This window comes from Vombatus ursinus, unplaced genomic scaffold, assembly GCF_900497805.2.
Source record: "Vombatus ursinus unplaced genomic scaffold, bare-nosed wombat genome assembly UNPS02014935.1, whole genome shotgun sequence".
Lineage (NCBI taxonomy): Eukaryota > Metazoa > Chordata > Mammalia > Diprotodontia > Vombatidae > Vombatus > Vombatus ursinus.
This window is the reverse complement of record NW_020954713.1, coordinates 2,949,982-2,977,297: the sequence shown is the minus strand read 5'-3', so window position 1 is coordinate 2,977,297 and position 27,316 is coordinate 2,949,982. Positions and strand designations below refer to the sequence as shown.

The 27,316-nt window shown below is 52.0% G+C and overlaps 1 protein-coding gene across 1 annotated transcript in view; it reads left to right on the top strand.

The window, feature by feature from the left end:
- Nucleotides 1-26,323, top strand: part of FBRSL1 (fibrosin like 1) — a 317,105-nt gene extending 290,782 nt beyond the window's left edge. The window contains 13 exon segments of the mRNA XM_027844057.1: nucleotides 233-407; nucleotides 409-475; nucleotides 2,154-2,314; nucleotides 4,409-4,465; nucleotides 6,155-6,250; nucleotides 9,506-9,577; nucleotides 9,944-9,973; nucleotides 10,263-10,334; nucleotides 13,146-13,278; nucleotides 16,727-16,804; nucleotides 17,317-17,400; nucleotides 18,359-18,566; nucleotides 23,424-26,323. Coding sequence (XP_027699858.1) covers nucleotides 233-407; nucleotides 409-475; nucleotides 2,154-2,314; nucleotides 4,409-4,465; nucleotides 6,155-6,250; nucleotides 9,506-9,577; nucleotides 9,944-9,973; nucleotides 10,263-10,334; nucleotides 13,146-13,278; nucleotides 16,727-16,804; nucleotides 17,317-17,400; nucleotides 18,359-18,566; nucleotides 23,424-24,606 — 2,416 coding nt within the window. The 3' untranslated portion in view covers nucleotides 24,607-26,323.
- Nucleotides 26,324-27,316: the final 993 nt, after the last annotated feature.

Below are 27,316 nucleotides of genomic sequence, written 5' to 3'. Positions count from 1 at the left end.
TCTCCCTTTATCCCCTCTCTTTCCCTCTATTCCCCGTCTCTCCCTCTGTTCCCCATCTCTCCCTTTATCCCCTCTCTTTCCCTCTATTCCCTGTCTTTCCCTCTGTGCCCCTGTCTCTATCCCCCATCTCCTCCTCTGTCCCCCATCCTTCTTCCTCTCCCTTTGACCCCTGTTCCTTCTCCTCTCTCCACCTCCTCCCTCTCCATCCTCTCACCCCTCTCCCGTCCCCCAGCAGGAGCAGCAGCGCCAGCAGTGCAGCCAGCCTCGGCCTCCCCAAGCACGTGACACTGTCCTCCCACGGGCCAGGCCCGGCCCTGCCTCTGTCCATCTCCAACCTTGCTACCTCGCACTTTGCGCTCCGTTCCCAAGCCCAGCATCAGCACCACACGGCGGCCATGTTTGCTGCCCCCCCCCACGCTGCCCCCTCCCCCATCGCTCCCTACCAACAGCCTGGTTATCCCCGGACACCCAGCCGGTATGTCCCAGGGCAGCCCCACTGCAAAAATGGGTATATCGAGGGCTGACAGGAAATGTGATTGTTCCTAAAGTTGACCAGAGTTTGGGAAAGGAGAAATGAATGACTCCTAGGGGAAGGGGGGGTGTCATTACACGTAGAATGAAAGCTCAGGCTGGCCCATCCTCCGTGGATGTTTTCACTGACCATGGGCCATAGCTGGCTGGACTTGGGTTGGGTCAGAGACTGGGAAGCAATCAGGAGCCTAATTTTTAGGGCTGGAAAGTACCTTAAACATCATCTCGTCTGACCCCCTCGTTTTAGAGATAAGGAAATTGAGGTCCAGAGTAGGGTCACACAGCTAGTGTCAGTGTCAGAACTGAAACCTCCATCCTCTGACTCTAAATCCCACATTCTTTCTGCCCCAGGACCCCCACTTTCCCCATATGGCCCAACTGCTTCATTCCCAAGATTGAATACACACACACACAGAGTCAGAAACTAGTCTAGGGCCTTCACTCCTGCCTGACCCTCAACAACCCCTGAGAGGGAGAGGGTCTGAGAAGGACACTGACCCCACCGGCCAGGGACCTGTCTCACACCGGATGAGTCCTATGCCTGAGGCTATTATATCTTCATTGCCTGGGAGGACAGGGTTAAGGGGGAGCCCATTTCCCAGGTAAAGGTGTCAGAGGCAGCTTTCTTCCCTAGTGATAATGTTTTTCGGGAGGAGTCTTTGCCCTGGTTTGGGAGAATGAGCTAGTACATGTTTTATCAGCTTGGGGGCATGCTGGGGGCGGGAGGGCTTTTTTTACCCGGCCGAGAATTCTTGAGAGAAGTTGGAGTCCTTTCCCTAGGCAGGGCCGAAGGGTTGCCCATCCTCAAGAGTTGTAGGTCAGAGATCCTATCCTCTGAGTAGAGAGCCTCAGAGAGTGTCAGAGGGACCTTGTTCCCTGGGACAGGGGGAGTCGTCCCCAGCCAGCTGAGAAGCAGGGGAGAGGGGCTTGTTGGGGAACCTCTTCTAGGGCAGGGGGGAGTCTCAGGGGGCAGCCTTTTTTCCAGAGAGAAGGAGCTTTCAAAGTTAGATTAGCCTTTTACCCAGAAGACATGGGGGTCCCAGGGAGGCTCTCAAGAGAAGCCTGTTCCCTGGGTCAGAAATGTCAGGGAGAGCTGTTAACTATCTAGGAGGGGTGAGACAAAAGGGGGAAGAAGGGGAGAAGGTAAAACCCAAGGCCCTGCCCAACATGTCAGCACAAACACATATATGCCAGGTGTTGGAAGGGGCTCTTGTTCCTATGGGGAGGGGCACGATGTCAGGGAGAGCCCCTTCCCTGCAGGTGGGGGATCTCTGTGGCAGTGTACCACTCCCTGGGTGAAAAATGTCGGTGGAAGCCCATTCCTTGGGGTAGAGGGTCTCCGAGCCTTCCCTGGGCAGAGTCGGGGACCCACGGGAAGGCCTGGCTCGTGGCTCAGGGCAAGATGTCAGGGGGAGCCCGTTCCCTAAATAGAGGGGTGGTCGGGGAGCCCTCTCCCTCGAAGGGCAGGCAGAGGGCCGTTTGGGGAGGCCCCTTTCCTGGGTGGAGCCCCCTGTATGGGCAGGGATGGGGGAGGGTGGTCACAGGGAGGGGGTGGGATGTCCGGGGGAGGACAGCCCTTGTTTTCTGCTGGGATGACTCATGGTGTTCTCTCTTGTCTTTAGATACCAGCCTGTTGATTTCATTCAACCAACCAATCATGTATTGCCAGCCTCATTCGGGGATTCTGATTGGTACTTTGTCACAGGCATCCCTCTTACCTTCACCCTTGAGTCCTCACGTAGAAAACACCCACAGCATTGCCTGCCGAAACAGGGAGTGCCAGGTGAATATCTGCCCCCCTCCCGCCCGCCGGGACTCACGGCCGACGCCTCTGTGTCTCTCTCTCTTTTTCTCTTCTAGATCACGAGCTGCTCAGGAAAGAGCTGAACACGCGTTTTCTGGTCCAGAGCTCGGAGCGGCCCGGGGCCTCAGGGGGCCCGGGCTCGCCACTGCGGGCGGAGTTTCATCAGCACCAACACACACACCAGCACATACACCAATACACATTCGCCCCCTTCCCTCCCGGCCCGGCCTCGACGCCGCCGCTCCTATCGCCCTCCGCACCCGCCCCCGCCCCGGTGCGTAGCGCCAGTGCCCCCTGAGTGCCGGGGGAGAGCGAAGGAAGGGAGGGCGGGCCGGGGCCAGGAGGGAGTAGGGGGGAGCCGGCCGACCAAGCCCGCCCGCCCCGGTGTGGCCCGGCCTGAGAGCCAGGCTCCGAGGGACCCAGGCACACGCACATGCACACGCACACGGACGCCCATGGGGCCAGGGCAAGGGCATTTCTCTTTCTTGGTGTCCGGCGGGATCGCCCTGAGCCCCTCCATCCTTCCTTCCATTCTCCCTGCCTGGCATGGCCCGTTTCCTGCTGCTCTGCTCACACACCTTTGCTTGCAGCCTGGTCCAGCGAGCGGACACAAACATACACACTCACACTCACACACACATACATACACACGTGTGCTTTGTTGGGTGGGGCCTTGGGTTTCAGCCTCTTCTCTTTTTTTCCCTTTGGTTTTCCTTCCCAGAGGCAGCTGGTGGTGGGAGGTCCCTGGACACCGCCATACTCTCTGAGGGTCTCTCTATGTTAGTGGCACCAGGGGGATGCTTTCTCCCACTGCTCTGTGTCCTTGGAAGCTCGGGCCCTAGTTCTATGTGCGCTCCATGTCCTCTGTCGGTGTGTTGCTCAGACCCGGTCCTCGCGGCTGTCTCTCCTTTTCTCCATCAGTGTGTCCCTACAAGGGCTGTTGGGAAGGTGATTCTGAGGCTCAAGCATTTCCTTCCTGTGCCTGTGGCCTGATTAACATTATTTTACCCTGTCTCCAGGGCCGGTGGACTTGACCCCACGCCACATCTTTCCGTCTATGTCTTTTGAACGCCATTCCTTCCTTTTTCCTTTGTCCATGACCCAAAGTTTATAGTTCCCAGTCCCTTGTTCATGACCTAGTAACATTCTCACACACACAAACATCCATGTGTCCTTGACTTGGACATCCTTAGATGATGTGGTCCTCGTGACCCCGCGTCCCGAGGACATGCCTTCCAGCTCCTACACCCTCACGTGTGACGATTCCTTGGGCCCTGCGTGTAGTATAGGGGGTCACAGCACTGGACTTGGGATCAGCACCAGGATTCCCATTCTGGCCCTGCTCTTCTCCCATGTGACCATAAAGCAAGTCACTTCACTTCTGAGCCTTGGTTTCCTCCTCTGTAAAATGGAGGGCGTTGAACTAGATGACCTCTGAGGTCTAAAATCTATGATCTTGGCACTGAAAAGGGAGAGGGCACTCTTCCTACCCTCGTTTCTAAGTGGGTTTTATTGTTTAACTATCTCTCCCCACATCCACATGTATATACACACACAAAATGTTCTATTAGCCCAGATGTTTTAACCCTGTGTTAATGTTCCAAAATAACCCAGAATGTAGCACCACATGGGCTTACAATCTGGATCTTATCCATGGTTCCTGTCCGATGGGGGCCCTCCCCAGGGAGCAGCCCTAGCACCATGAATTAGCAAGGGAGGAGGGACTGGAGAGTTGCTTTCTTGTCTTGAGCTGGGACCTGTGGGCGTTAATGTCCACTGTTAGCCTGGTGGTGGTCCTGTGACCTTTGTATCCCAGAACAGAACCACCTAAAGCTATGGGAGTGGCTTGGGCCCCAGTGTCTGGCATGGGTCCTTCCTGGGAGATGGGGAGGCAGGGCACAGAGTGAGCACCCAGAGAATGGCTTAGCCAGAGGGCCCCTTTTCCCTGGGGATGTCGGGCTTGTAGCCCTCCTGCTTGCTCACTGGTAGCGTATCAGGGTTGGGAATGAGCGGATCGAGGGGGACATCTGTGCTGGGGGAGGGGCCTCACACTTCCTTTCTTTTTCCTTCTAGTTTGACAAATACGCGCCCAAGCTGGACAGTCCCTACTTCCGACATTCCAACGTGAGTGTGAGTGTCCATCGGCCTCCAGAGCCCTTTGTGTCCAGTGTGTCCACAGCCCCTGCCCAGTCTTCCGTGTTTATTCCTTGACCACTCTGTGTCCATGGACTCAGCCCAGTGTGTCTGTCCTCTTTGTCCTGCCCTGTGTGCCTGCCAGCTTTGTCCCCTGCCCTGTGTGCCCGCCACCTTTGCCCCATGTAGCTGTTTTTCCTGTCTCTTGGGGCTGTTATACACTGTTTACACCTTCTTTACTGTCTTAGCTTCAGTGGGCTAAGAAAGACTTTTCCAGTGAAGACAGACCTCCCCCACACCCCACATCCCACATCTGACCAATAGAGTTGCCTGGCCCCACAGCACCACACTCCAAACCACATCCACCCTTTGCACAAGCCTAGGTTTTTTGTTTTTTGGGTTGTTTTTTTTTTTTTTTTTTTTGGCTAGGCAGTGGGGTTAAGTGATTTGCCATGGGTCACACAGCTAGTGAGTGTTATGTGTCTGAGTCTGGATTTGAACTCAGGTCCTCCTGAATCCAGGGCCAGTGCTCTGTCCGCTGCACCAGTTAGCTGCCCCGAAAGCCCAGGTTTTTATAGGACTCTCTTTTGCAAGGACCTGTGACTTTGTGGGGACTCAGCAAACAGGAGGTGCTGGGTAGAAGACACCTAAAGCTTCCCAGGCCAGGCAGGGTAGAGAACCTGGGCTTTGCAGCCCCACAGGGTGTTAGGCATGAGGGCAGGAATGTCAGCGTCTGACTCTGCCTTTAGCGGCTGGGAGAAGCTCGGACTCTTCCATCCCTGTCCCATTTCCCTCAGAGGCCTGGGATTCTCCAGGTCAATGGGCCTGGCATATCCAGGGCCCACAGGCATCTGTGATAGGATCCCACTGGACTATTGCTGCAATGGTTAGGGCTAGTGTCTGTGGCTCCCGCCCTTTGTGCCAGTCACTGTGACCCATAGCTGACCTCTCATTGCCCCCACTGTCACCATGCGGGCAGCATAATCAGGAGGTACTGGCGGTATTCTTGGTCACTGATGTAGAGGTGTCCGTGTGTGTGGATGTATGTGTGGGTGTGTGTGGGTGGGTGGCATCAGGAAGCAACCGTGCTGGTCCAAGGTGGGTCTGAGCAGGCTCCAATGCCCAATGCTGCTCTGGAGAGAGGCCCCAGTGTGTGATGGCCAGACCTCATAGGAAGACTAGGAGCGGCTACTGGCCTTCCAGTCGCTGTCCTTTTTTCTTCGTCTGGTTTAGGAAAGGGAAGGGAATAAGCATCTTTTTTTTATATAGCACCTACTATGTGCCAGGATTGTGCTAAGTACTTCACAGACATCTCATTTGATGTTCACAACAACCCTGCAAGATAGATGCTGTTATGATCCCCATTTTATAGTTGGGGAAACTGAGGCAGACAACAGTGAAGTGACTTGCCCAGGATCCCACCACTAGGAAAGTGTCTGAGGTCAAATTTGAACGCAGGTCTCCCTGACTCCAGGCACAGTGCTCTGGGCACTGTGGAGCCCCAGTCGCCTCTTTAGGGACCTTGGAGGGGTGGGCCTGACAGCTGGGTTTGCTTTTTTTCCCCTGGAGGCACAGCCTGGGGGTTTCTGGCCTGGCCACCAGGCCTGTTCCCCTGCTTCTGTCCTCCTGGCATTCTTGTCTAACTATGACCTAAACCGGACTTCTCTTCTCTTCTTGTCTTTACAGTTCTTTCCATCCTACCCTCCTGCCATGCCCGGAATGGCCCCTTTGCTTGCCCACTCAGGCCCTTTTGGGTCCCTACAGGGAGCCTTCCAGCCCAAGGTACCAGCTGCCCTGGGGGTGGGAGAGAGGGAGGGCAGGGGCGTGTCCCGGGTGCCTGTGCCCATGCCCACGGGGGCTGCATGCAATCCACCTGGACTGGACACCCCCTCTGGGCCGGCTCTCTAGTTGCATTCCTCCTGGCCTCCTTGAGGGCCACAGTCTCTGAGGTACACACCACCTACTCCGCTACGATCCAAAGAAGCGTGGGCTGGTCTAGAGCTGGGCAGCGGAGGGGACGGCTGTGCTGTGAATGATTCTGAACCATCGTCGGAAAGAGAGTTTCCAGGAAATGAGCCCTCACCACCTGTCACCCTTGGGGAGGAAGGCAGAAGCTTGTAGACCAGTTTGATGTAGCGCATATGGAACTCTCACCTGTGGCTGGGCAAGGCCCACCATCCTTAGGCACTGTTCCCCTTGCCTATTGTAACCTCAGCATTAGCGTCACCGCGAAGCTCCCTAGCTGTGGGCCTGTACTGTGGCCAAAAGGCTTTTTCAGGTGCCCTTTGTTGTGCGGAAGGCTGGATTGGATGGACGGCCTCAGTGTAAACAGAAATAAACGTCCACGAAGCTTCCCTGATTGTTCGGAGTCTGGAGAGCAAGCAAGCTTTCTTCCTTCCTTTCTTTCTTTCTTTATTTATTTTTAACTACCACAACAGACAAAGCAGAAGGGGAGGGAGCCTCTGTCCCCACCTGGATGTCATCCCTCTAGGTGAACCCCCACCCCAAGATGACACCTCTCTCTGCCATCATTTGAAAGGCTTAGACTAAGGGCATCCCATTGGCAATCCCATTGGTATAGCCTGATAGAGGGTGATAGAGCCCAAATCTGAAACTATGAGTCATCTTTCTCCCCCCCTCCACTTACCCCAAACCCAGCTCTGCTGTGGTCATGATGGTCCAGCAGGCACCAAGACTTTAGTCATGAAGAAGGAGATTACAGCCATATTTCTGCCTTCATTAGAAATTAATCCGAGCAACCAGAAGGCCCCAGGCTGTTTTCAGAACCTTCACCCATCCTTCTTCAGAATATCCAAAAGCCTTTGTTCTCCCTGGATCTCAGGATCCTCCCCCCTGTCTTCCCTGGACAGATGGGCATAGAGTGTGATGGACACAGAAGCAATGTGAACAGGATTTAAGCTGGTCATGCCGCACCTAGAGAGAGCCTGGGTAGAGCTGCGTGGGCAGTGTCGAGGTTATAATGCCAACTGACTCTAGAAAGCAGAACCCTGGTCCTAACCTGGGGAGCCACACTTTCATGATTCAGTTTCCCTATCTTTCAGTTATACAGCATCCTGTATTTACCTGAGGCTGAAGGTACCATCCAAACTCATTAGGGGCTGTCACTCATCACTTTTTTCCACTGTCCTACAAGATGAGACAAGGCAGAGATTATCACATCCATTTTATACGTTGGGAAAACTGAGGCCATCCAGGACCAAGATGTAGTGCATGAAGTATGAGAAGAACCCAGGCCACTTTGCTTCTGGTTTCTCTTACGGAGAGTTTTTCTGCACGAGAAGGTCAGAGGCAAAGAACCAGTCAGTGCTATTTGAAGAAGACTGGCTTCCTCATCCAGATCTTGTCCAGGCCCGTGGGGCCTCGTCTAGGTCAGAGTCTTAGCCAAGTTCCTGTGTGTTGTTCCACAGGCCTTAGAAACACTCCTGAGTCAGACCAAGTCTCCAGCCCAGGGCTCAGGGTGATTTATGGGGCCTGAGCACCATTCAGGGCAGCCGCAGTCTGACTCCCTTTGGTGCTGTCTCAGGAAGGCAAGAGGAGAAGCAGGCCTGGAATGTCTCACCGAAGGCAGATGGAGCAGAAACCCTGCTGGACCAAAGTCACATCTGAACAAACTTGGAAATGGAATTGGTGTACCAGAGTCAGAGGCAATGTCCCCATCGGGGCATGGTATCTACCCTCTTATACCCATGGCCATAAAGGTCCCAGGAGCTGGGGGCCCAGGAAACCCTCGTGAAGCCTTGTCCAATATTGGACCTCACGGTGGTCCTGGATACGGCCAGACATTAAAGCTTCTCTCCTTCTGGACAGTCATCTGAGACTTGGAAATCACAGAACCCCAAGATCTGGAAAGGAGGGCAAAGGGCCAGATAGCCCCACCGTCCCCTGAGCAAGCTGCCCCGGTACAGCCTTCTAGACCAGTGGCCATCTAGCCTTTGCTGAAAGACGTCCAGATATGGAAACTCATTCCATCCCAGTGCTAGCCCCTCTCTGCCTTCCTGACTTCCCTTTGGAGATGCCTGAGCTCTCTCCCCACAAAGGACATGGGTTTGCAACACCTAACACAATCCCTGGCACACAGTAAATGCCTTTTCACTGACGGTCTGATCCTTTGGGGATATGGTAGGGTAGAGCTGGTACTGGCTAAGGTCCTCATCCTCTTTCCCTTTGCTTGAGGCCCAGGGTCACTGTGTCTCTTCGCCTTGGTCCAGCATGGAATTGTAACGGTGTCTGATTTTAAAAACTTTTACAGGAAAGGTGCTGGTGTGTGTGTGGGGTGTGTGTGTGTGTGTGTGTGTGTGTGTGTGTGTGTGTGTGTGTGTGTGTGTGTGTGTGTGCGTGCGCACTTGCATATGGGTACATAGGATCATAGACTACAAGCCATAAGGGGACCTCGGGGGATGACCTAGGCCAACAACTTCATTTTCCAAATAAGGAAACTGAGGCTCAGATATTGAGTGATGATTCCAGGTCACACAGGTACAGAGGCCAAGCTGAGACTCAGACCCAGGTCTTGAGACTCTGAATCCAGTATTTTCCTCCACACTGCACTGGGTTCGTGGGCCACTAGAGAGAACTTTGGGAAACACGGGAAGTACCAGCTTGAAAGGGTGGCTGGTGGGAAAGGCAGGAGTGGTAAAGAGAAGGCTGGGAACCAGCCTGGAGGCAGCGTTCTGAAAAAAGGCCTTGGGCCTCTGCCCACATCCCCGATTGGCTCGTAGCTTTCAGAGCTGTCTTTGACCCAGTCTGTCACCAATTCTTTATTAAGTGGCTGCTGTATATGTGCCAAGCGATGTGCTAGCCACTAAAGGATAGAAAGACAAAACTGAAATGGCCCCTGCCCTGAAGAAGCTTACCTTCGAGCAGAGGAGACAGCATTGCACATATGAGGACATAACCGCGTCTGGTTTTTAAAACTTTTGCAAAATGGGAGCTGGCCCAAATGTACAGCGTAGAGAGGATTTCCCTGTGACTAGCTTACTCTTAACTTACTGCCTCTCCTTTCTCTCTCGATCCCAGACGTCAAACCCCATCGACGTAGCGAGCCGGCCAAGCACTGTCCATCACGCCCTCCTACAGAAAACCCCAGGGGTAGGTACCTGGGTCTCTTTCTTCTCTGTTGTCTTGGTACATGCCCAAAGGAAGTCCCATGTTGGCTATCTTGGGAAGTTTCCTCGAGGTCCAGGATGTATTCTCCCACCTCCTGCGCACTTGGAGCTTGTTGCATTGAGACTATCTGTCTCATATTTTATGAAGTGTCATGGAGGGTGGTGAGGGAAGCAGGGGTGCCCCTGGGGTCTTCTGGCTTCAGGCTTCACCATGTTACCTCCAACGTGGATACCAGAGCACCAAGCCCCCAGACTCTCTGGTCCTCTCCCACCTTCTCTGTCCATGCGTCCCACCATCCAAGGGGTCTGGTAGTAATAATAATCCTCTTACCTTCTCTGTTGCTCACAGGTGTCTGACCCCTACAGGACACAGGTCAGGGTAAGTAGGAGAGAGAGAGAGTGTGTGTGCGTGTGTGTGTGAAAGGCTTAGCCCCCTAGCACATCCTTAGCAGAGAGAGTGTTAGAGATCCAGGGGAACCTCGGTAGTGTGGGACTGGATCCCTTTAATATGTAGGCCTGGGTCTCTAGTACTGTCTCTGGATGCCCATCCAATCATTTCCCCAGAAATCCAAGCCAAACCTCAGGGAAGGAGGGAGGGGAAGGGATGAAATCAGGAATCCCACCAAGCTAGTGTCTCTAGTCAAAAGGTTTTGTTTCTCCCATTGCAGAAACCGGGAAAGTGGTGTGCCGTGCATGTCCAAATCGCCTGGCAAATCTACCATCACCAGCAGAAGATCAAGGTGAGGCCCTCCTAGCCAGTCTCAGACCCGTGAGAGGGTTCTGACCTGCTGTGTAGTCACCAAAACTCTCTTTGTGGTCTGAAGGCTCAAGGGCCGAATCTCTAATGGGATCTGTTGCTCCCAACCGATGTTTGTGTAGGTGGGTGAATGTGGGTGTATGGGGTGGGGTGGGGAGAGAAGAAGCAATAACAAGCATCTATTGAGCACCTACGGTATACAGACTTCCTTAGAAGATTGCCCTTAAGGAGCGCACGGTCTAGTTGGGGAGGACCAGAATGTATCAGCACAGGGTTTAAGTCACTCTCAGCCAGCCTGGGAAGAACCATCCCATGCCAGCCAAACACAGCCCACAGATGTGCATGTATCTGAGCATGAGAGCCCAGGGAGAGGCGGCTGCAGGCAGGTGTGGTCAGGGAAAGAGGGCTTGGCACAGGGAGGTCCGGCGTAAGGGAGGACATTCCAGAGGCAGAGGAAGTGAGGCATTGCTGGGAGTCCTTGCCCGGTGGTTAGGTGGCTGCCCTCAGTAGGTCGAGAGAGGAGGAACAGAGTCATAGTGGGAGTGCAAAGGAAGCGACCGACGGGGAAGAAAGGAGTCGACGGGACTTGGGCAGCCTGTTAAGCCTGAGGAGGTGAAGAGAGAGGGGAGAGACCAAGATGACCCTGAGGTTTCAGAGGCCTCCTCAGACCATCCCCATCTGCTCCGAACTGGATCTCCCATAGACGCCTCGAGCACAATACGTCCACTGTGGCACCATTAATAGAAATCCGCGTGGCCCGGCTTTGGGAATGTGGGATTTCAGGAGGTATCAGTCACTTCCCAAGCTTTCTGAAGCTAGTGGCTCACCATGCACTAGGCATTGTCCTCAGCACTGAGAATACAGAAAAAAGGCAAGACCGGTCTCTGCCCTCAAGGAGCTCACACTGTAATGGGGGAGACAAATACTCACACCAGTGTATGTACAAGATCTGTACGGCGTGGATGGTACGGAGCGTAGGGACAGCTGAATCTTTGAGGGTGGGTCCTGGGACCCAAGGGAGGGGAGATGGAGAAGAGGAGGAGGAGGATGGAGGAAAGGCCTCTGAGTTTCTTGATTACAAGACCATTTACTGCCGACATCGGAGAAAGCAGCTTCATTAGAGTGATAAGGAGAGATTCTAGGTGTTAAAAGACGAGGACACCGGGGAGGAGAAAGTGGAGGCAAAAAAGATAGATGGTTGTTTCAAGAAACATTGCCAAACAGCAAGGTGGTGCAGTGGATAGAGGGGGAGAGATGGGCAATGTTAGAGATCTGTTTTCAGAGCAGGGATGGTTAATAAAGCACAGTCCTGGAGGAGACAGGATGGGGTGGCGGTCTGAAGGCCACCCATGGAAAGGTTGACCTTTCAGGAGAGGGAAACATCCCATCTGTGGGAAAGAAGGAAGTGCAATCTGGTACACACCGACTTCTCGTCACCTCAGAAGCAATATCCAATACTCCTTTTTCCCCCTTCCTTACATCCTTCATTGAGAGCAAGGGGGGGTTTGGAGCAGCTTCTCCAGAGAGGCTGAAAGGGAAGGGAGAGCAGCAGGGAGGGCCAGACTGAGGGCAGACAGCTGATGTGGGTGACTCGAGCACCCCACGTAGAATGGAAAGGACCCTACATTTCGAGACAAGGGACCTGGGTGGAGATCCCAGCGCAACTATTGGCTTCCTACGAGACCTCAGAAAAGAGGAGGCATCCCTCTGAAGCATGGTGACTTGGGGCAAACCACCTGACCTCCCTTGGGCCTCAGTTTATTGATCTGTAAAATGACTTTCACCTACAAGTCTGTGATTTTAGGATCTTATCTCGTGAACCTTTCGGCCTCGACTTCACCATCTAAAATGAGAGAGTTTGACTTTCAACCCTTGGAAATACGAGGTTCCTTCTGACTCTGGATCCGTGAGTCTCTATTTCCTCCTTTGTACAAGGAGGGGTTTGGACTCAGTTGGCCTCTAAGGGCCTTTCCGGCTCCAGACGGGGGACTCTTAGGCAGTAGAGAGTACAGTAGAAAGGGGGCAGATCCTGGAGGCCAGTGTAGACAGAGGGGGACAGATGGACCAGGTGACAGGGAAGGAATGACTGACTCCTTTCAGAAAGGGTTTGGGAGGTGCCACGGGGGAAGAAAGGCAACTTAGGTCTGTTTCTTTTTGTCCCAATGAGAGAAGGAAGCGAAGCTGGTGGTGGGGAAATGAGGCACTGCGTAGAAAGGTTAGGGTTTGTCTGTCAGCCCGCGCCTCATGGTGGGATATGAATATCTGGTTTGAGGCCGGAGACCCTGAGGCTAGCTGACCTGGGATGTGGCTGTGGTGGGTGGGTGTCACACAGACACACACACACACACAGTGTCGTCCTTGAATTCTCAGCCTCCCTCCATCTGCTGTCTCCTTGCAGTTCTTCAGGTATGATACCCATTCTCTCCTTTCTGTGCCTAGCACATCTGGAATGCCCTGAAATCCCGCCTTCTATAAGAAGCCTTCTCTGACCTCCCCCCACCAGCTGCTAACACCCTCCCTTCTCGGCTCACTACCTATCTACATGTTGTCTCCCCAATCAGGCTCTGCGCTCCTTGGGGACAGGGTCTGTTTTGGCTTTTTCTGTGTGTTCCCAGACACTTGTCTACTTAATTAAAATGTTTGTTGACTGACTGACTGACTGACTGACTGACCAACCAAGTGCATCTCTCTCTGGTTACGTAACCTTACCGGCCTAGGGGAGCAGAGCAAAGACCCTGCAGGGACTTTGCCCAAAGACCATCCCATCCAACGGCTATCCTCTGTGTCTTTGCAGCAGATGCACCTGGACCCCCACAAGCTGGAAATTGGTGGCAAACTGGACCTCTTTAGCCGGCCACCTGCACCTGGGGTGTTTCCTGGGTTCCATTATCCCCAGGACCTGGCCAGGCCACTTTTCTCAACCACAGGTAAGAGACCCCAGCAGGGGCTCTGTGTGTGTGTGTCTTGTCTGTCTGTCTGCTGTTCCCATTGCCTATGTTTAGCCCAGACCAAGGAAAGCCCAGGTTTCCTCTGTTGCTTTTTGACCCAGATGGAGGGCTCAGTACAGCGGCTGTGGGTCCCTCCAGCCAAGAAAGACCTGTGTTTGCTCTCATTCAGCCCCCTCCCTGTTAAAAAGTCTTGGTGGAAATCTCAGGAAAATGTGTGTCTTTCATGGTTGTTTGGAGTCTGCTACGCCACGTAGGAAGGTTGAAATTGGCATACGAGTGATGGAAGGGGCCAGGAGTAAGGCCACATGAGAACTGCCCCGCTGACCATGGAGGCTGTTTGTTGGAAGCATGGGTCATTCCAAGAATGGGCAGTCTTGTTCTTTGGCTGTCTCTGTGACCATGAGCCTCCTGGATGGGGGCCTGTGCATTTAGCCTGATTGGATGCTGTTAGCTTCAGCACACTGTCGGGGGATGGGGAGGGAGGCCGGACTTGATCCCTTGCCCAAAGGTTTCTCTAAGCCCAGGATTTGTGTAGGAACTGCACCGAGGCACCAATGGAGGCAGGAGGGAGCGGTGCGTCCTTGGGCCAGCCGCCAGAGCCCAGCTGGAGGCGGAAGGAGCCAAGAGGTCAAACGGCTTGGTGCCAGCTGCAGAGCTGGCCAAGGGAGCTGCTGAGATCACTTCATTTCACTCAGCAGGGGGTCAGCGCTGAACTCCTGAAGCAGCCAAGCCTTTTAGCTGGTGCCTTGCCTGGACAGTCTGGCTGAAGGCAGGGGGGCCAGCAGGGCCAGACTCAAAGGGCAGGAGGGCACCTCGCATGCAAACAAACAAACCAACGTTCAGCCGAATCAGCTCCTAGCCTGAGCCTGCAGAGAAACAGGGAGGCTGAGGGGGAGAAGCCAGGGCCCAGAGCAGCCAGGAGGAAACTGGAAGGTTGGTCCCCAGGTCCCTCCTGAAGGGAAAGAAGGCTCGAAGGAGGCCGGGGCTATGGGAATGATATTAGAGGCTGTGAGACCAGCATGCCAGCAGAGATCGAACAAGGTCAGGGTCCTGTCCCAGGGGTCATAGGCCGCATAGAGGAGAAAGCCAGCACCAGTGAGGACAAGTGACAAGGAAGGGGCACATAGAACCGTCCCAGAGTGGAAGAGAGTCAGGCCTTCCTCACTGGGGTCTACTCAGGGACGTGATCGAGGGAAGCTGTGACCAGATACAGGTGAGACGGGAAGCCTTCTCAGGTCCCTGCTCTCCAGATGTACAGTTCAGTGATTCTAGCCAAGATTCAAGTCTATGAGCGAAGCTTCACTGAGCCCAGGTAGCCAGAGGGATAGAGCGCTAAGCCTGGAGTCAGGTGGATGTGAGTTCAGAGTGACCTCAGACACTTACTAGCTGTGTGACCTTGGGCGAGTCACTTAACCTCTGTTTGCCTCAGTTTCCTCTACTGTAAAATGGGGGTTATAGTAGCACCTGTCCCCCAGGGTCGTTGTAAGGATCAAATGATACATTTGTAAAGCACTTAGCACAGCGCCTGGCCCATAGTAAGACTATATAAATACTAGCTGTTATTATTTATTATTAACATATGACTATGGACAAATTGTAGGATCAGAGGATTCCAAGTTAGAAAGGGCCTGAGAGATGATTCTAATCCAGCCCCCTCATTTTACAGATGGGGAGACTGAGGCTCTGAGGCTGAGGTTACCAAGAAGTCAAGCAATGTGACACTTCCTGTGAGCCTCGGTTTCCTTATCTATAAAATGAGAATAACACTTAACCTTGCTTATGTCCCAGAAGAAAGCCTTTGGTTACTTTTGAAGTGCCATAGAACTGTGAGCTGTTCTTGGCCAAGTGCAGGCAAACGCTGATAGTCTGGGGTTTGTATGTGTGTACCAGCACAGGCTCTGGGGGTGGGGGCACTAAATCTGGGAGAAATATTGTCAGGAGCAGCCAGCACGCAAATCTTGAGCTGTAGAGGAGCAGAAGAAATTGTCATGGTGGCTGCATCTGGGGCGTGTGTGTGTGTGTGTGTGTGTGTGTGTGTGTGTGTGTGTGTGTGTGTGTGTGTGTGTGTGTTGGGGGAGGGGGTCCCTGATCCTAAGAAGGGTAAACCCCATTGCCCAAGGTGGATAGGGAAAAGATGACTGACAGCAGAGAAATGTCTAGGTAGAACGGTTCAACTCTTATTACTCTGCCCCTGTCTTCTCTGGCAAGGATTAGAGTTTGGGCCTGAAAAAGATGGAAGCCCCTGCCCCTCACCCCACCCCCCAATGACTAATACCCAAGATAAGTAGAGAAATATCAAGAGCCCATTTAGCTAATAACTATCCTTGGGTGGATGTCACCAGGCCCATATGGGGTACCGTTGCACACAGTATTGGAAGAAAAGTGGACTTGATGACTGAGTTGCTGTTAGTCATTTTTGAAAGACCATGGAGGATGGCAGGGGTGCTTGAGGACTAGAGAAAAGGGAAAAAAATGAAATCTCCAAACCATGGACCAGCGAGCTTTACCTCAATGCCATATATTATTAAAAGGATGATTAGTGGGCATCCAGAAAAGGGAAGCAGTGGTCACAGAAAGTCCATATGACTTCATTAAGAACAGGCCATACCAGGATTTTTTGATCTTCACAGCAACCCAGGGAGCTAGGTGCCATTATTAACCCTCATTTTACAGGTGGAGAAACTGAGGCAAGCAAGTTTAAGTGACTTGCCCAAGGTCACAGTAGTAAGTGTCTGAGGCTAGATTTGAACTCAGGTCTTCCTGCCTCCAGCCTGGTACTCTTATCCACTGAGCCACCTAGTTGCCCCAAAACTTAGTAAGGCTAAATGTGAAATCGGTCTTTCTTTTTTTAAAAATTCAGTAGGACTAAATGTAAAGTCTTTCACTTGGGTTGTCATGTCTAAATGGTGGCTCATCTGAAAAAGAAATGGGGGTGTTAGTTTACTGCCGGTGCAGTGTGAGTCTACAGTGTGATGTAGCCACCAGGGAAGCTACCTTGGGCCAAATTAAAAGAGGGATGGTTGGGGGGGGTGTTATTTATTTTTAACAAAATTGTGTAGATGTTTCATTTTTATGTTGCCCCCATCTCCCAGTGTGATCCTTCCCCAACTTGTGCAATAGCAAGAAAAGGGATCCCTGTAAGCACCTACTGTGTGCCAGGCAGTGTACTAAGCACATTACAGCTGTTATCTCATCTGCTGCTCAGTCGATGCAGGAGTCCATAGAGCCCTGGAGACAGAAGAATAATAGCTGGCAGCATAGGATCCTCTGCCCTCACTGGGCCTAAGTTTCCTCCCTTGTGAAAGCAGGAGGTTGGACGAGAAGACCTTGTCCTTGCCACTTGAGCTCGCCGCTCCTCAGTTCCTGCGGGATCTCCTTTGGTGACCACCAGCCTCTGATCGGAACCCTCTTCCTCTTCCTTCCCCAGGTGCTGCCCACGCAGCCACTGCCCCATTCGGCCCCTCCCCCCATCACAGCAGCTTCCTGCCCACCAGCCACCTGACAGGTGAGTGAGTGGCACGTAAGCAGCAGCATACATGGCCTGGGGAGGAGAACTTTAAGGTAAGATGAGGACGGGTCCAAATGAGCCAGGGGGAGTTAGGAGAGAAAGAGGCCGATGGTCCTGCCAGAGAAGTCTGTGCTGAAAGTAGCTACCCACCAGCAAGCATTTACTGAGGCCCTACTATGTGCTGTGCACTGGGCATACAAAAGTGAAATAGTCCCTGCCCTCGAGGTGTTTATTAAGCATCTGCTGTGTGCCCAGCACTGTCCTAGGTGCTGAAGATGAGATAACTCTGTCGGCCCCCACGTGGTGACTGGTGATCTCCTAAGGATGCCCCCCAATGACGCAGGGAACAGGGATGACTCCAGGAGCTCCTTTCCTTAGAGCCCCAGGCCCTGGCCCTGCTGGAGCGGATGCAGAGCGTGGGGGTAGGGGTGGTGAGGCAGTGACTGAGCAGGCAGGCTCCAAGCTAGACCATGCGGACAGATCCTGAACCCTCACCTTTTCCTTTGCAGATCCCTTCAGCAGGTCCAGCACCTTCAGCGGCCTCGGCAACCTGGGGAGCAACGCCTTTGGAGGCCTGGGCAGCCACGCACTGGGTGAGTGTGGGCCCGAGAGAGGGAGCCAGGCCCTATCATTAAGCACTGGCTACATGCCAGGCACAGGAGAGGATAATAATAGGCAGTGGAGTGATAGCATTTATCGTTGAATGCTCAAAGGTGTGCAAAGTGCTTTACTTACGTTACCTCGTTTTAAGAAAAAAACCCGGTCCCTGTCGTCAGGGAGCATAATCACAGTCTACTACGGGAGACGTGGAACAGGGCTAAGGATGATATGGAGAAGCTACAATGGGGCCAGTGGATGTCAGCCGAAATTCCTGGCAGTTTGAGCTGCCCCCAAAGTGGGTCAGCTGTCTTGGGGGGGGATCCCCCTCCTTGGAGGGGGGCCTCAGAGCTCTCAAAAGTCCTTAATTTGGAGATGGAAGGGACCTCAGAGGCACTGTAGTGCTACCCTCCCACTTTGTAGATGAGAAAACTGAGACCTGGTGAACTAAAGTTAATTGATATACAGAGTCCCATAGGGACAGGGGTGGGGTTTGACCCCCGGTCCTCTTGACTCCAGATGTGCTATTTCCACCATAGCCCATTGTCTTTCAAGGTTGTGTTGAGCTAGAGGGCCCCTTAGGGCCCTTCTCTCTGCCCAAATCTACAGTTCAAGGATTCAGATCCCAGCATTTACTAGCCGTGTGACCCAGGGCGAGTCTTAGAATCATAGAATTTGGAGCCAGAAGGGATCTGAGGGGTCCTTCTAGTCCATCACTGTCATAGACTGGGAAACTGAGGCACGGATTGATTTATCACTTACTTCCTATGAGCATCAGACCCTTCCTAGGGAAGCTCTTCCATTCTGTGATCTTTGGGGTGGAGAAGAGAGAGGAAAGGAGCCAGGCCTTTTCCTGGGTTCTGGTTGCCTCTTCTACCACCTCCATGTTGGCGTGCATCATCTCTCCTGTCTAAGGGCCTCATTGACTGATACTGTGGCTCTTCTCCCATGCAGCTCACAACAGCATCTTTGCTCATAAGGAAACCCCGACCCTGCAGAACTTTAACCATCCCCACGAGCCCTGGAACCGGCTACACCGCACGCCACCCTCCTTCCCAACGCCTCCGCAGTGGCCCAAGCCCGGAGACCCAGAGCGAAGCTCATCCCTGAGCAACCACGACCGAGACCGTGACCCCGAGAAAGGCAAAGAGGAGCGAGATCGGTGAGTGGCCCCTGCCCTGCTGGCATGGTGGACTCGTCCCTCCCCCAAGTGTCCCGTGACTCTCAGTTACCCCAGGCAGACCTGAGCAGAGTGTGTCTTAGTCTCTGGGGGTACAGTGACGAAAATAAAGCAATCCCTGCCCCTAACAAGCTTATATTCAGTTGGGCAGAAAATGACACACGTTTATGTCTCCAGTGAGGAGGTATGAACCGAGGGCACCCTAGGCCAAGAATGAGTCCCTCAGTAGCCTAGACTAACCCATCCCAGGAGTCCTTTGCCTCCATTTGAATAATAGCTGCAATTTATAGGATACTTTAAGGTCTGCAAAGCTCTGTGCAGATATTTGAACCTCACAAAAAGCTGGGAGGTATGAGGACTTAACTCACTGTTATTCCCTGAGGAAGGTGAGGCTCAGAGATACTCATTTGAACTTCACAAAAAGCTGAGAGGTAGGAGGACTTAGCTCATTATTATCCTCATTTTATAGATGTGGAAAATGAGGCTCTGAGAAACTGTGACTAGTCCATAGCCACAGTGAGAAAACCAAATTCAAATCCAGCCCACTGCCTAGCATAGACAGGCAGCTGTGCCCACCCAGTCATGCCAGGGTGAATAAGATATGTCCCTTCTGAGGCTAGCCTAGCCCCTTTCCTGGCATCCCTTTGGGGGCCAGTGACCTCTCTCCCTGCACTGATGCCTTTTGGACTGTGGAAACAGCCATACTTCCTCTAGGGCAGCCCACACACCTGCCAAAGCTCTCATTTGGTATTCTGTTGGGGGCTGGGGTGGGAAGGTTCACAGGATTGTCAGATATACAGAAAGAGAAATAAATCTGATTGCCCTATGACCCCCTGCCCATCCCCATTCCTAGGCAAGCCCTGGAGTGCTTGGGTATTGATGGAAGCCACCAGTTGTCTGATTTACCCCTTGAGAAAAAAAAGATCATTTCCCAGCTTCAACCATGCTGGTGCCCAGCTCTTGGCTAGCATTTTAGAGCAGAGGGCAGAGAAGTCTGAAACTTTAGCTCCAAAGCCCTTAGAGGTCCTTTAAGGCCAGATCTCTCATTTTATACTTGAGGAAACTGAAACCCGAAGATAAAGTGACTTGTGCGTGGTCACACAGGGAGGGGGGAAGCAGTTGAGATGGTATTTAAATGTACCGTCTTCCAGTGCTCTGTCCACCAAGAGCATCTGAAGGGCAGGGAGGGGCTGGTGGCCTCGCTGTGCAAAATTTGTTTGTAGAGCTATCCTATGGAAGAGGGATTCAGCTTGGCCCCAGAAAGCAGGGTCAGAAAACTGCAGAAGCATCAGAATGGTCTATTTCCGTCCAACAGAAGGAAAAGCTTCTAACCGTGAGAGCTGTCTGAAAAGGAGGCTGGGCCACTTTAGAAGATTGCAGGTTCCTTTTCATTGGAAGGCTTCAGGCAGAGGCCGGAGGCCCCCTTGTTGGGAATGTTAGTCGGGGGAGGGGGGCACAATTCTTGTTCAGTAGCCTCTAGGGTCCCTCCCCACTTGGAGATTCTTCAAGATTAGAGAAAGGCAAGAGCCTGGTTGGGCTGACCAGGGAGGACTTCATGGAAGAGGCAGGGCTTGAGCTGTTCCTCCAGGATGATATTTGGAGATAAAAAGAGCATTCCACGAGGGGCAGATAACATGAAAAAGGCAATGATGAAGGCTGGTCTGTGCAGATAAAAAGTGAGGCAGTTGGCCTCATTGGTGCAGGGTGGGGGAGCTTTGGAGGATTCCATAGGAGAGAAGCTCGAATAGGGTCACAAGAGAGCTGGCTTTGTGGGCCTTGAATGTCAAAATGGAGAGTTTAGAGATCAGTCAGTGGATCAGCAAGCATTTATTAGGCGCCTACTGTGCACAGAGAGCTGGGAATACAGAGGCAGAAGTGAAATGGTCCCTGCCCTTAAGGGACTTCCATTCTATTAGAACACAACATGTATCCAAATAAGACAGGACATATTTTGTACGTGGTAAATTGAGGTGAGAGGAGGGAGCCATTAGGAAAAGCTGAGGAGATAGGTCATGTATGAGCAAAGTTTCTGAGGAAGCAGATTCTGGGAGGCATGGGCAAGGTGGGAATGGTTCCAGATTCCATCTGACAGGCACTGTGGAGCCACGGAATGTTGGAACCAGAGGAAGAGCAGTGGAAGCAGCCCTCTGCATGAGGGAGGTTAGATCGGCCGCCATTTGGAAGGGTGGGTTGGAGACAAGGACCTGGAGGCAGGGGATAGAGGTGAGAATAGAAAGGAAGGCGAGGGAGAAAGACCCCTGGTTGGAGATGGGATGGGTGGGACGTTTGTGGAGGGAAAGAGAAGGATGAAAGGGGACTTTCAGGCCTTGGTGACAGAGCCCATTCCTGCGGCAGCAGACGGAAGGAAGCTGGGAGAAGGGGTCGGTTCTGGGGCATTAATTTCATTTGAGACAAGTCAATTTTGAGATGCCCAGGAGGGATCCAAAGGGTTTGAGAGAGGTCAGAGCTGGGATTGCAGAATCGGGAGTTCTTTGTAGAGGGGTCACAGTCAGACCCCTGGGAGTGAATGAGGTCCCTGAGAAAGAAGGTGGAGTCAGAATGGATGGTTCCTTCTTAGAAGCAGAGGGCCACAGTGGATAGAGAGCCTCGAGATCAGGAAGACTAGGGTTTGTGGCCAAGGGCCAGGTCACATAACCTCGATGGAGGGCTTTTCCATGACAGGAGTTACCTCGGCTTCTAAGAGCATGTGTCTGGACCCAGAATTCAGGTGGGGTTGGCGGATAGTTCTCCCAGCTCTAACCATTATATAAGGAAATAGAATACCGAGGAAAGAACCTTGGCAAACATCTGCAGTTAGATAGAAAAAGGAAAAGTAGGCGATTAAATTAAAAGCGGTAAGAGAGACAGGAAGAAAACAAGGACAGCATGCCTGCTATCAGAGGGGCCGAGAGAAAATCAGTTGTTCAGAAAACACTGTTTAGGTCGCTGCTCTGGGCACTTAGCAGAAGGGGGGAGCAGGATTTAAAGATCAGAAAGTCCGGTGCTAGAGATCAAGGCAAAGGGGGGCCTGAGAAAAGTTTGGGGTTTGGTTGTTGGTGCCTTAGGAAGAATAAGAGAAAAGGTGTGGCCTGGGAGAGACGGCGAGTGCTAGGCTGGGAGGCAAGAGGACCCAGTGAATCCCACCTCAAACACTTGCTGAGTAGGGTTCAAATCCCGTCTTGGCTACTTACCACCTTGGAGACTCTGGGCCTCATCTGTGAAATCCGAGCTCCGTAATCTTGTGACCCTTCCTTCCCCAAGGGCTGCCCGACCAAGGCAGGTTCAGTGAACGTGGCTCGCTTGATGGGCAAGTCCGTAAGGCCCCTGTCAACAGAGAGAATAGACCGACATCCGGTAGTAAACAGGAAGGCAATGTAGAGCAAGATGTGGGGCCTGAGATCTGGGTCCCGTGTGGTCAGTGTCGGCCCACTGTCTCTCCTCTCTAATGTGATAGAGGAAAAGGTCAGAAGGGGAAGGAATGGGAATAAACATTTATTTTTATTTTATTTTATTTTTTTAGGCAATTGGGGTTAAGTGACTTGCCCAGGGTCACACAGCTAGTAAGTGCTAAGTGTTTGGTCTGAGGCTGGATTTGAACTCAGGTCCTCCTGACTTCAGGGCCGGTGCTCTATCCACTGCACCACCTAGCTGCCCGGGAATAAACATTTAATAAGTGCCTAATACATGCCCTGCACTGTGCTAAACACTTAGCAGACGTGTTCTCACTTCATCCTCACAACAAACCTGGAAGGTAGGCGGTATTGTGGTCCCTGTTTTACATTTGGGGAAACTGAGGCAGAGAGGTTTAGTGCCTTGCCCCAGGTTTACAGAGCTAGGAAGTGACTGAGGCTAGATTTGAATTCAGGTCTTCCTCACTCCAGGCCTAGTACTCTAACCATTTTATCACCTAGTTAATGTCAGACCTTCAAGGGACCACCCAGATCTGTTCTTTATTTCTTTATTTTTTTTATTTTTTGGTGAGACAATTGGAGTTAAGTGACTCGCCCAGTCATACAGCTATTGAGTGTTAGATGTCTGAGGCCGTATTTGAACTCAGGTCCTCCTGACTCCAGGGCTGGTGCTCTATCCACTGCACCACCTAGCTGCCTCTGTTCTTTATTTCTGTGATTCCACCTGAGACTTGGGAAGGGGACAAGGGTCACGATAGATATCTTTGAAGGGTTATCTTGGGAGGAGAGATCTGGCTTGCCCTTTATGGCCCCAGAGGACAAAAGGAGGAGCCGGAGCCCTGAGTAAAAGTTGGGGAGGCGAATGTAGGTTTCACATAAGAAAAGAATTCCTTACCATTAGAGCTTGCCAAGGGTGTTGTGGGTTGTCTCAGGAGTGGAGGAGGTTGGACCCCCTCTTCTCCCACCCCCAGTCCTCAGAGGTCTTCAGACCAAACCACAGCTGAATAACCGTGTGTTGGGTATGTTCTTATGGAGTATGAGTAAAACCAGACAGCCACTGCCTCCCAGCACCAAAATCCTGTTATTGTGACCCCAGCCTCGGAATGAGATATTTTAGGGAAGGTGACGCGGGCGAATCCTGTCTTAAGAAAAGTTGATATGCAAAATTCCGAACTTAAAAGAATTAGCTCGGGAGATGATTGTTTATGTTGCCAAAGGAGGGTCTCCTTAAATAAGGAGAGCTCTTCATGCTTTAAAATAGACTTTAGTTTACTCAGGCATTTTCGAGAGCATGCCTGCCCCGTGGAGCGTGTTTCTTCTGCACGCCTGGGTGTGCGGGATTTGAACTCGGGTCCTCCTGACTCCTGGGTGCGGATGGGGACAGGCGTAGCCCTGTTTCTGGCCCCCAGCGAGATGTTTGTTTCCCCAGGGACATCATGGACAAAAGCCGCCATTCTAACCGGTCGTCCCCAGCGTCTGCACCTGTGACCCATCAGATCAGCAACCTCATCCGTAGCAACAGCCAGACCTCCATCGACCCCTCACGGCCAGCCGGCCTGGGCGAGAGGGAGCCGCCAGACCGGCTCCGAGATGCCCCGCTGCCTGAGCACAAGGTGAAGGAGAGTCGCTCCCCGATAAAGGAAGCCCCCAGCCTGGAGAAGCGGCCCCCTGAGGACGGCGGCAAGCCCGTCATCCAGTCGGTGTCCCCCTACAGCAAACCCAGCCTCAGCGAGAGCCTCAAGCTGAGCGGCCTCGTGACCGCCAAGGAGCTGGAGCGGAACCCAGAGCCGCTGAGCGACCTTTCCAAGATTAAGAATGATGTCAAGGTCAAGGAAGAGCGCAAGGAGGATAGCGAGGTGCTGGTGGTGGGATCTGAGCCCTCCCGGGAGCCTCCTGCAGCTGCCCCCCTGCACGGGCTGCCCCTCACCCACTCGATGGCCACGTCAGTGCCCCTGGCCATGGGGGGCGTGCATCCCATCAGCAGTGTGAATGTGTTGGACCGCTCCCGCGTGATGACCCCGCTCATGGGCATGAGCCCCCTGACGGGGCGGGAGAGGCTCCCCCATCCAGGCTTCTCCTGGGATCCGCTCCGCGACCCACTGAGGGACGCCTACCGCAGCCTGGATCTGCACCGCCGCATGGACCTCCAGCTGCGCTCAGACCCCTTGCATCGCATCCCGGCGGGCTCCACCTTCTATGACCACGAGCGCCCCTACCGGGACCGGGAACCCCACGACTACACCCCGGAGAGCCTGCTGGAGGCCCGGCGGGAACAACAGGAGCGCGAGCGACTGCAGCTGCGCGAGGAGCTGGAGCGAGCCCGGGCGCACCACCTGCACCCGCCGCCCATCGACGGCCACCTGGCCCACGTGCCCTCCTTCATGCCTCACCTGAGTGGGATGCACTACCCCAGACTGAGCCCATCCGCCACTGCCCTGCACAACGGGATCCTCAACAGGACCCCCCCTACCGCGGCGCTGAGCGCCCCGCCCCCCTTGGTGCCCGCCAGTGGCACCCGGCCAGCCTCCCCACGCAGGACTACGCCCCTCACAAACTCTGAGGCCAGGGACTACTCCCCCTCTCGGAACCCCAAAGAGGTAGAGGCACGGTAGTCCCCCTCCCCCACCCAGAATTTTAAAACTCCTGTACATAAACAGAATCTTTTACAAAATGCACTGCTGTAAACTTTTTTTTTTTTTTTTAATGTAAATTTGTAGAACTTTAAGCACAGTTCCATAAATCCTGGGGGTTATACAAACTTTTCAACACAAAGATTGTGTAGCAGGGGAATTTAATATATAGCAGATTCTGGTGATTTGGGGTTCATGCACAGAAATGGGTTATTCAGAAACAAACACAAAAAAAATCGTTTGTACATTTTTTTTCCCAAATGTGAGAAGCGTTTTTAATGCATTTGTATTTTTTTTTTAATTTTGTGCTCTTGACTCGCTTTAAAAAAAAAAAAAAAAAGACTGGCTGTTTTTGTTCTTAGTTCGATTTGCCGTTTAAAGCCCTCAGCTTATTACTGAGATTATTCCCAGGGTTTCTTAAAGTCTTATTTATGGAGAAAACTGTTATTTCATACAGCGCACTGTGAGGCTCCCAGACAAGACCACCTGGTCCTTCCCTCCCCTTGGTACTTTGGAACCGAAGTTACAGATATATATTAAAATAATTATTAATAATAATAATGTACAAAACTGTTTGTTTTTTGCCTTATTATATTATGCAGAAATTTAAGAGGGATTTTTTTGACTTCTTGTTTAAAAAAAAAAAACCAAGGAAACAATTGTAAATATCCTGTTAATATAAATGTAAAACATTAAATTCTTAACATAAGTAGACTTTTTAAAAAAAAGAAAAGCAAATGGTTTCTAGAACCACTCTGGTTATTTGTTAATAACATGGTTACAAAACTCTTCTGCTGTCAGTGGGGAACAGTCTCTAAAAATAAAGGTGGCATCGATATATTCACCTATGCAAGAGCTCCAGGACAGGTTTCATTGGGTGATGGGGAACAGGAGGGGGCAGTTAGCAAAATCCAGACACCATACCACACCCACCCAACTTGTAGCTTTAGAAAGAGGACAGAAAAGGGCACGTCCTGGAAAAAGAGAAAGATTTTGCTTCTCCTCCACACAGCGATGGGCTGGTATGGGTCAGGAAGGGGTAGGATAGGATGGAGGGGGTGCAGACAGACAGTCCAAGTAGGGATTTGGGTGTCCTTACTGACCATGCAGGGAGGCGGACGGGACTGGCCGTCTCCGGGGCTAGCAGAAACTATTTTCTATGGACCTTTATGCTAATTGTGCAGTGTTCTTACTGGAATCGGTAAACAAGACAAGTAGAATTTTAGGAGTGCTTTAAAAAAAAAAGTCTACTGGTTGATTTTTTTTTTTTTTTTTTTCATTGAAGACAGAAGAAATTCTGATATATTCTCTCTAGTACATGAAGACCATCAGCCGGTGTTTGTTTCCGTGTGGTCCTTTGGCCTTGGCCTCTGTGGCATGACTTGGTTTTGGTTTCCAGTTTTACTTTCGTGCATATATATATAAATATACACACACACACATATATATATATATGTCACCATGTTTTCCTTGCTGTACGCCCTCCTTATGTGTTTATTTTCCGATGCCCATGTTTTATATAGACATATCTCTATCCCGGGTGCTTTACCCTCGTTAATTCTTCCATCCACTGCTGTTTTCTTTCCTCAACGCTGTATTCTCCATCCCCATCCTCCCTTCCACAACCCCCTGTAATTTTAAACTTTCTGTTTCCTTGTAGATCAATGAAGATAAATACAACATTGATTTTGGATGAAAAGATGGTTGAGTGTTTCTGTGTCTTAGCTTAGGCCTGGTTCACCCTGAGGCTAATGGCTTATCGACAGATATGCTCAGCCAGAGCTTTTGGGGGGGTGGGGGCAGGGGGAGAGACCTGCACTGCAGAGGAAAGGGAGGCCTTTGACCTTCGAAGGCCAAACTCATCCCAGTAGAGCTCACCTATCTTTGGTCAGAAGTTCACAGTGAATGCATACGGCACAGTCCTTCATGGGTCCCCATAGCCCAGCCACATGTTATACTCTTGGCCAGCAAGAAAACTGTGATGAATGATAGGCTCAATGGAAAGGCTCAGCCCACCCCAGGGAAGGAAAAATATCCTGGTCTTAGGAAGACAAGCTTTGATTGTCACTTACAATAACTGGTATTTGTGTAGCACTTTTAAAAGTGTCCAGATAGCTGAGTTCAGCTCCCAAGGTCCCACCAAGAATGCCAACTCACAAGAGCAGGGCTGGGCCCCCTACACAGGCCCCTTCATCATGGACGGTACCCACTAAATAGGGATTCTTAACTTGGAGTCCATGAACTTTAAAAAAAAGTAATTGCCAATATGATTTTCCTTTGTGATCCCATGTATTTTATGCATTAAAAAAGAATTCTGAGAAGCAGTCCATGGACTTCACCAGACTGCCAAACGGGTTTGGGATACAAAAAACAGGACTTCAACCCCATACAGGGACCATCCCTGTTTCAGGGATGACATGCCCTCTCGTCCACTGGCCAGGGTGGTGTCCTCCGCAGTAGTGACACCCAGGGTGAGGTTTTTAGATTTTCCACAAAGTAGACAGGAATTGCCCGCAGTATAAATACTTTAACCTCTCCCTCCCAGATAAAAGATCATAGATTTAGAACTGGAAGGAACTTAGAAGACGAAACATCTAGTCCAGCCCCACCACCTCTCCTCACTTTGCAGAGGAAACAGGCTCAGGAAAGAAAAGTGACTCGCCCGAGGTCACAGAGCCAGACAGAATTCAAA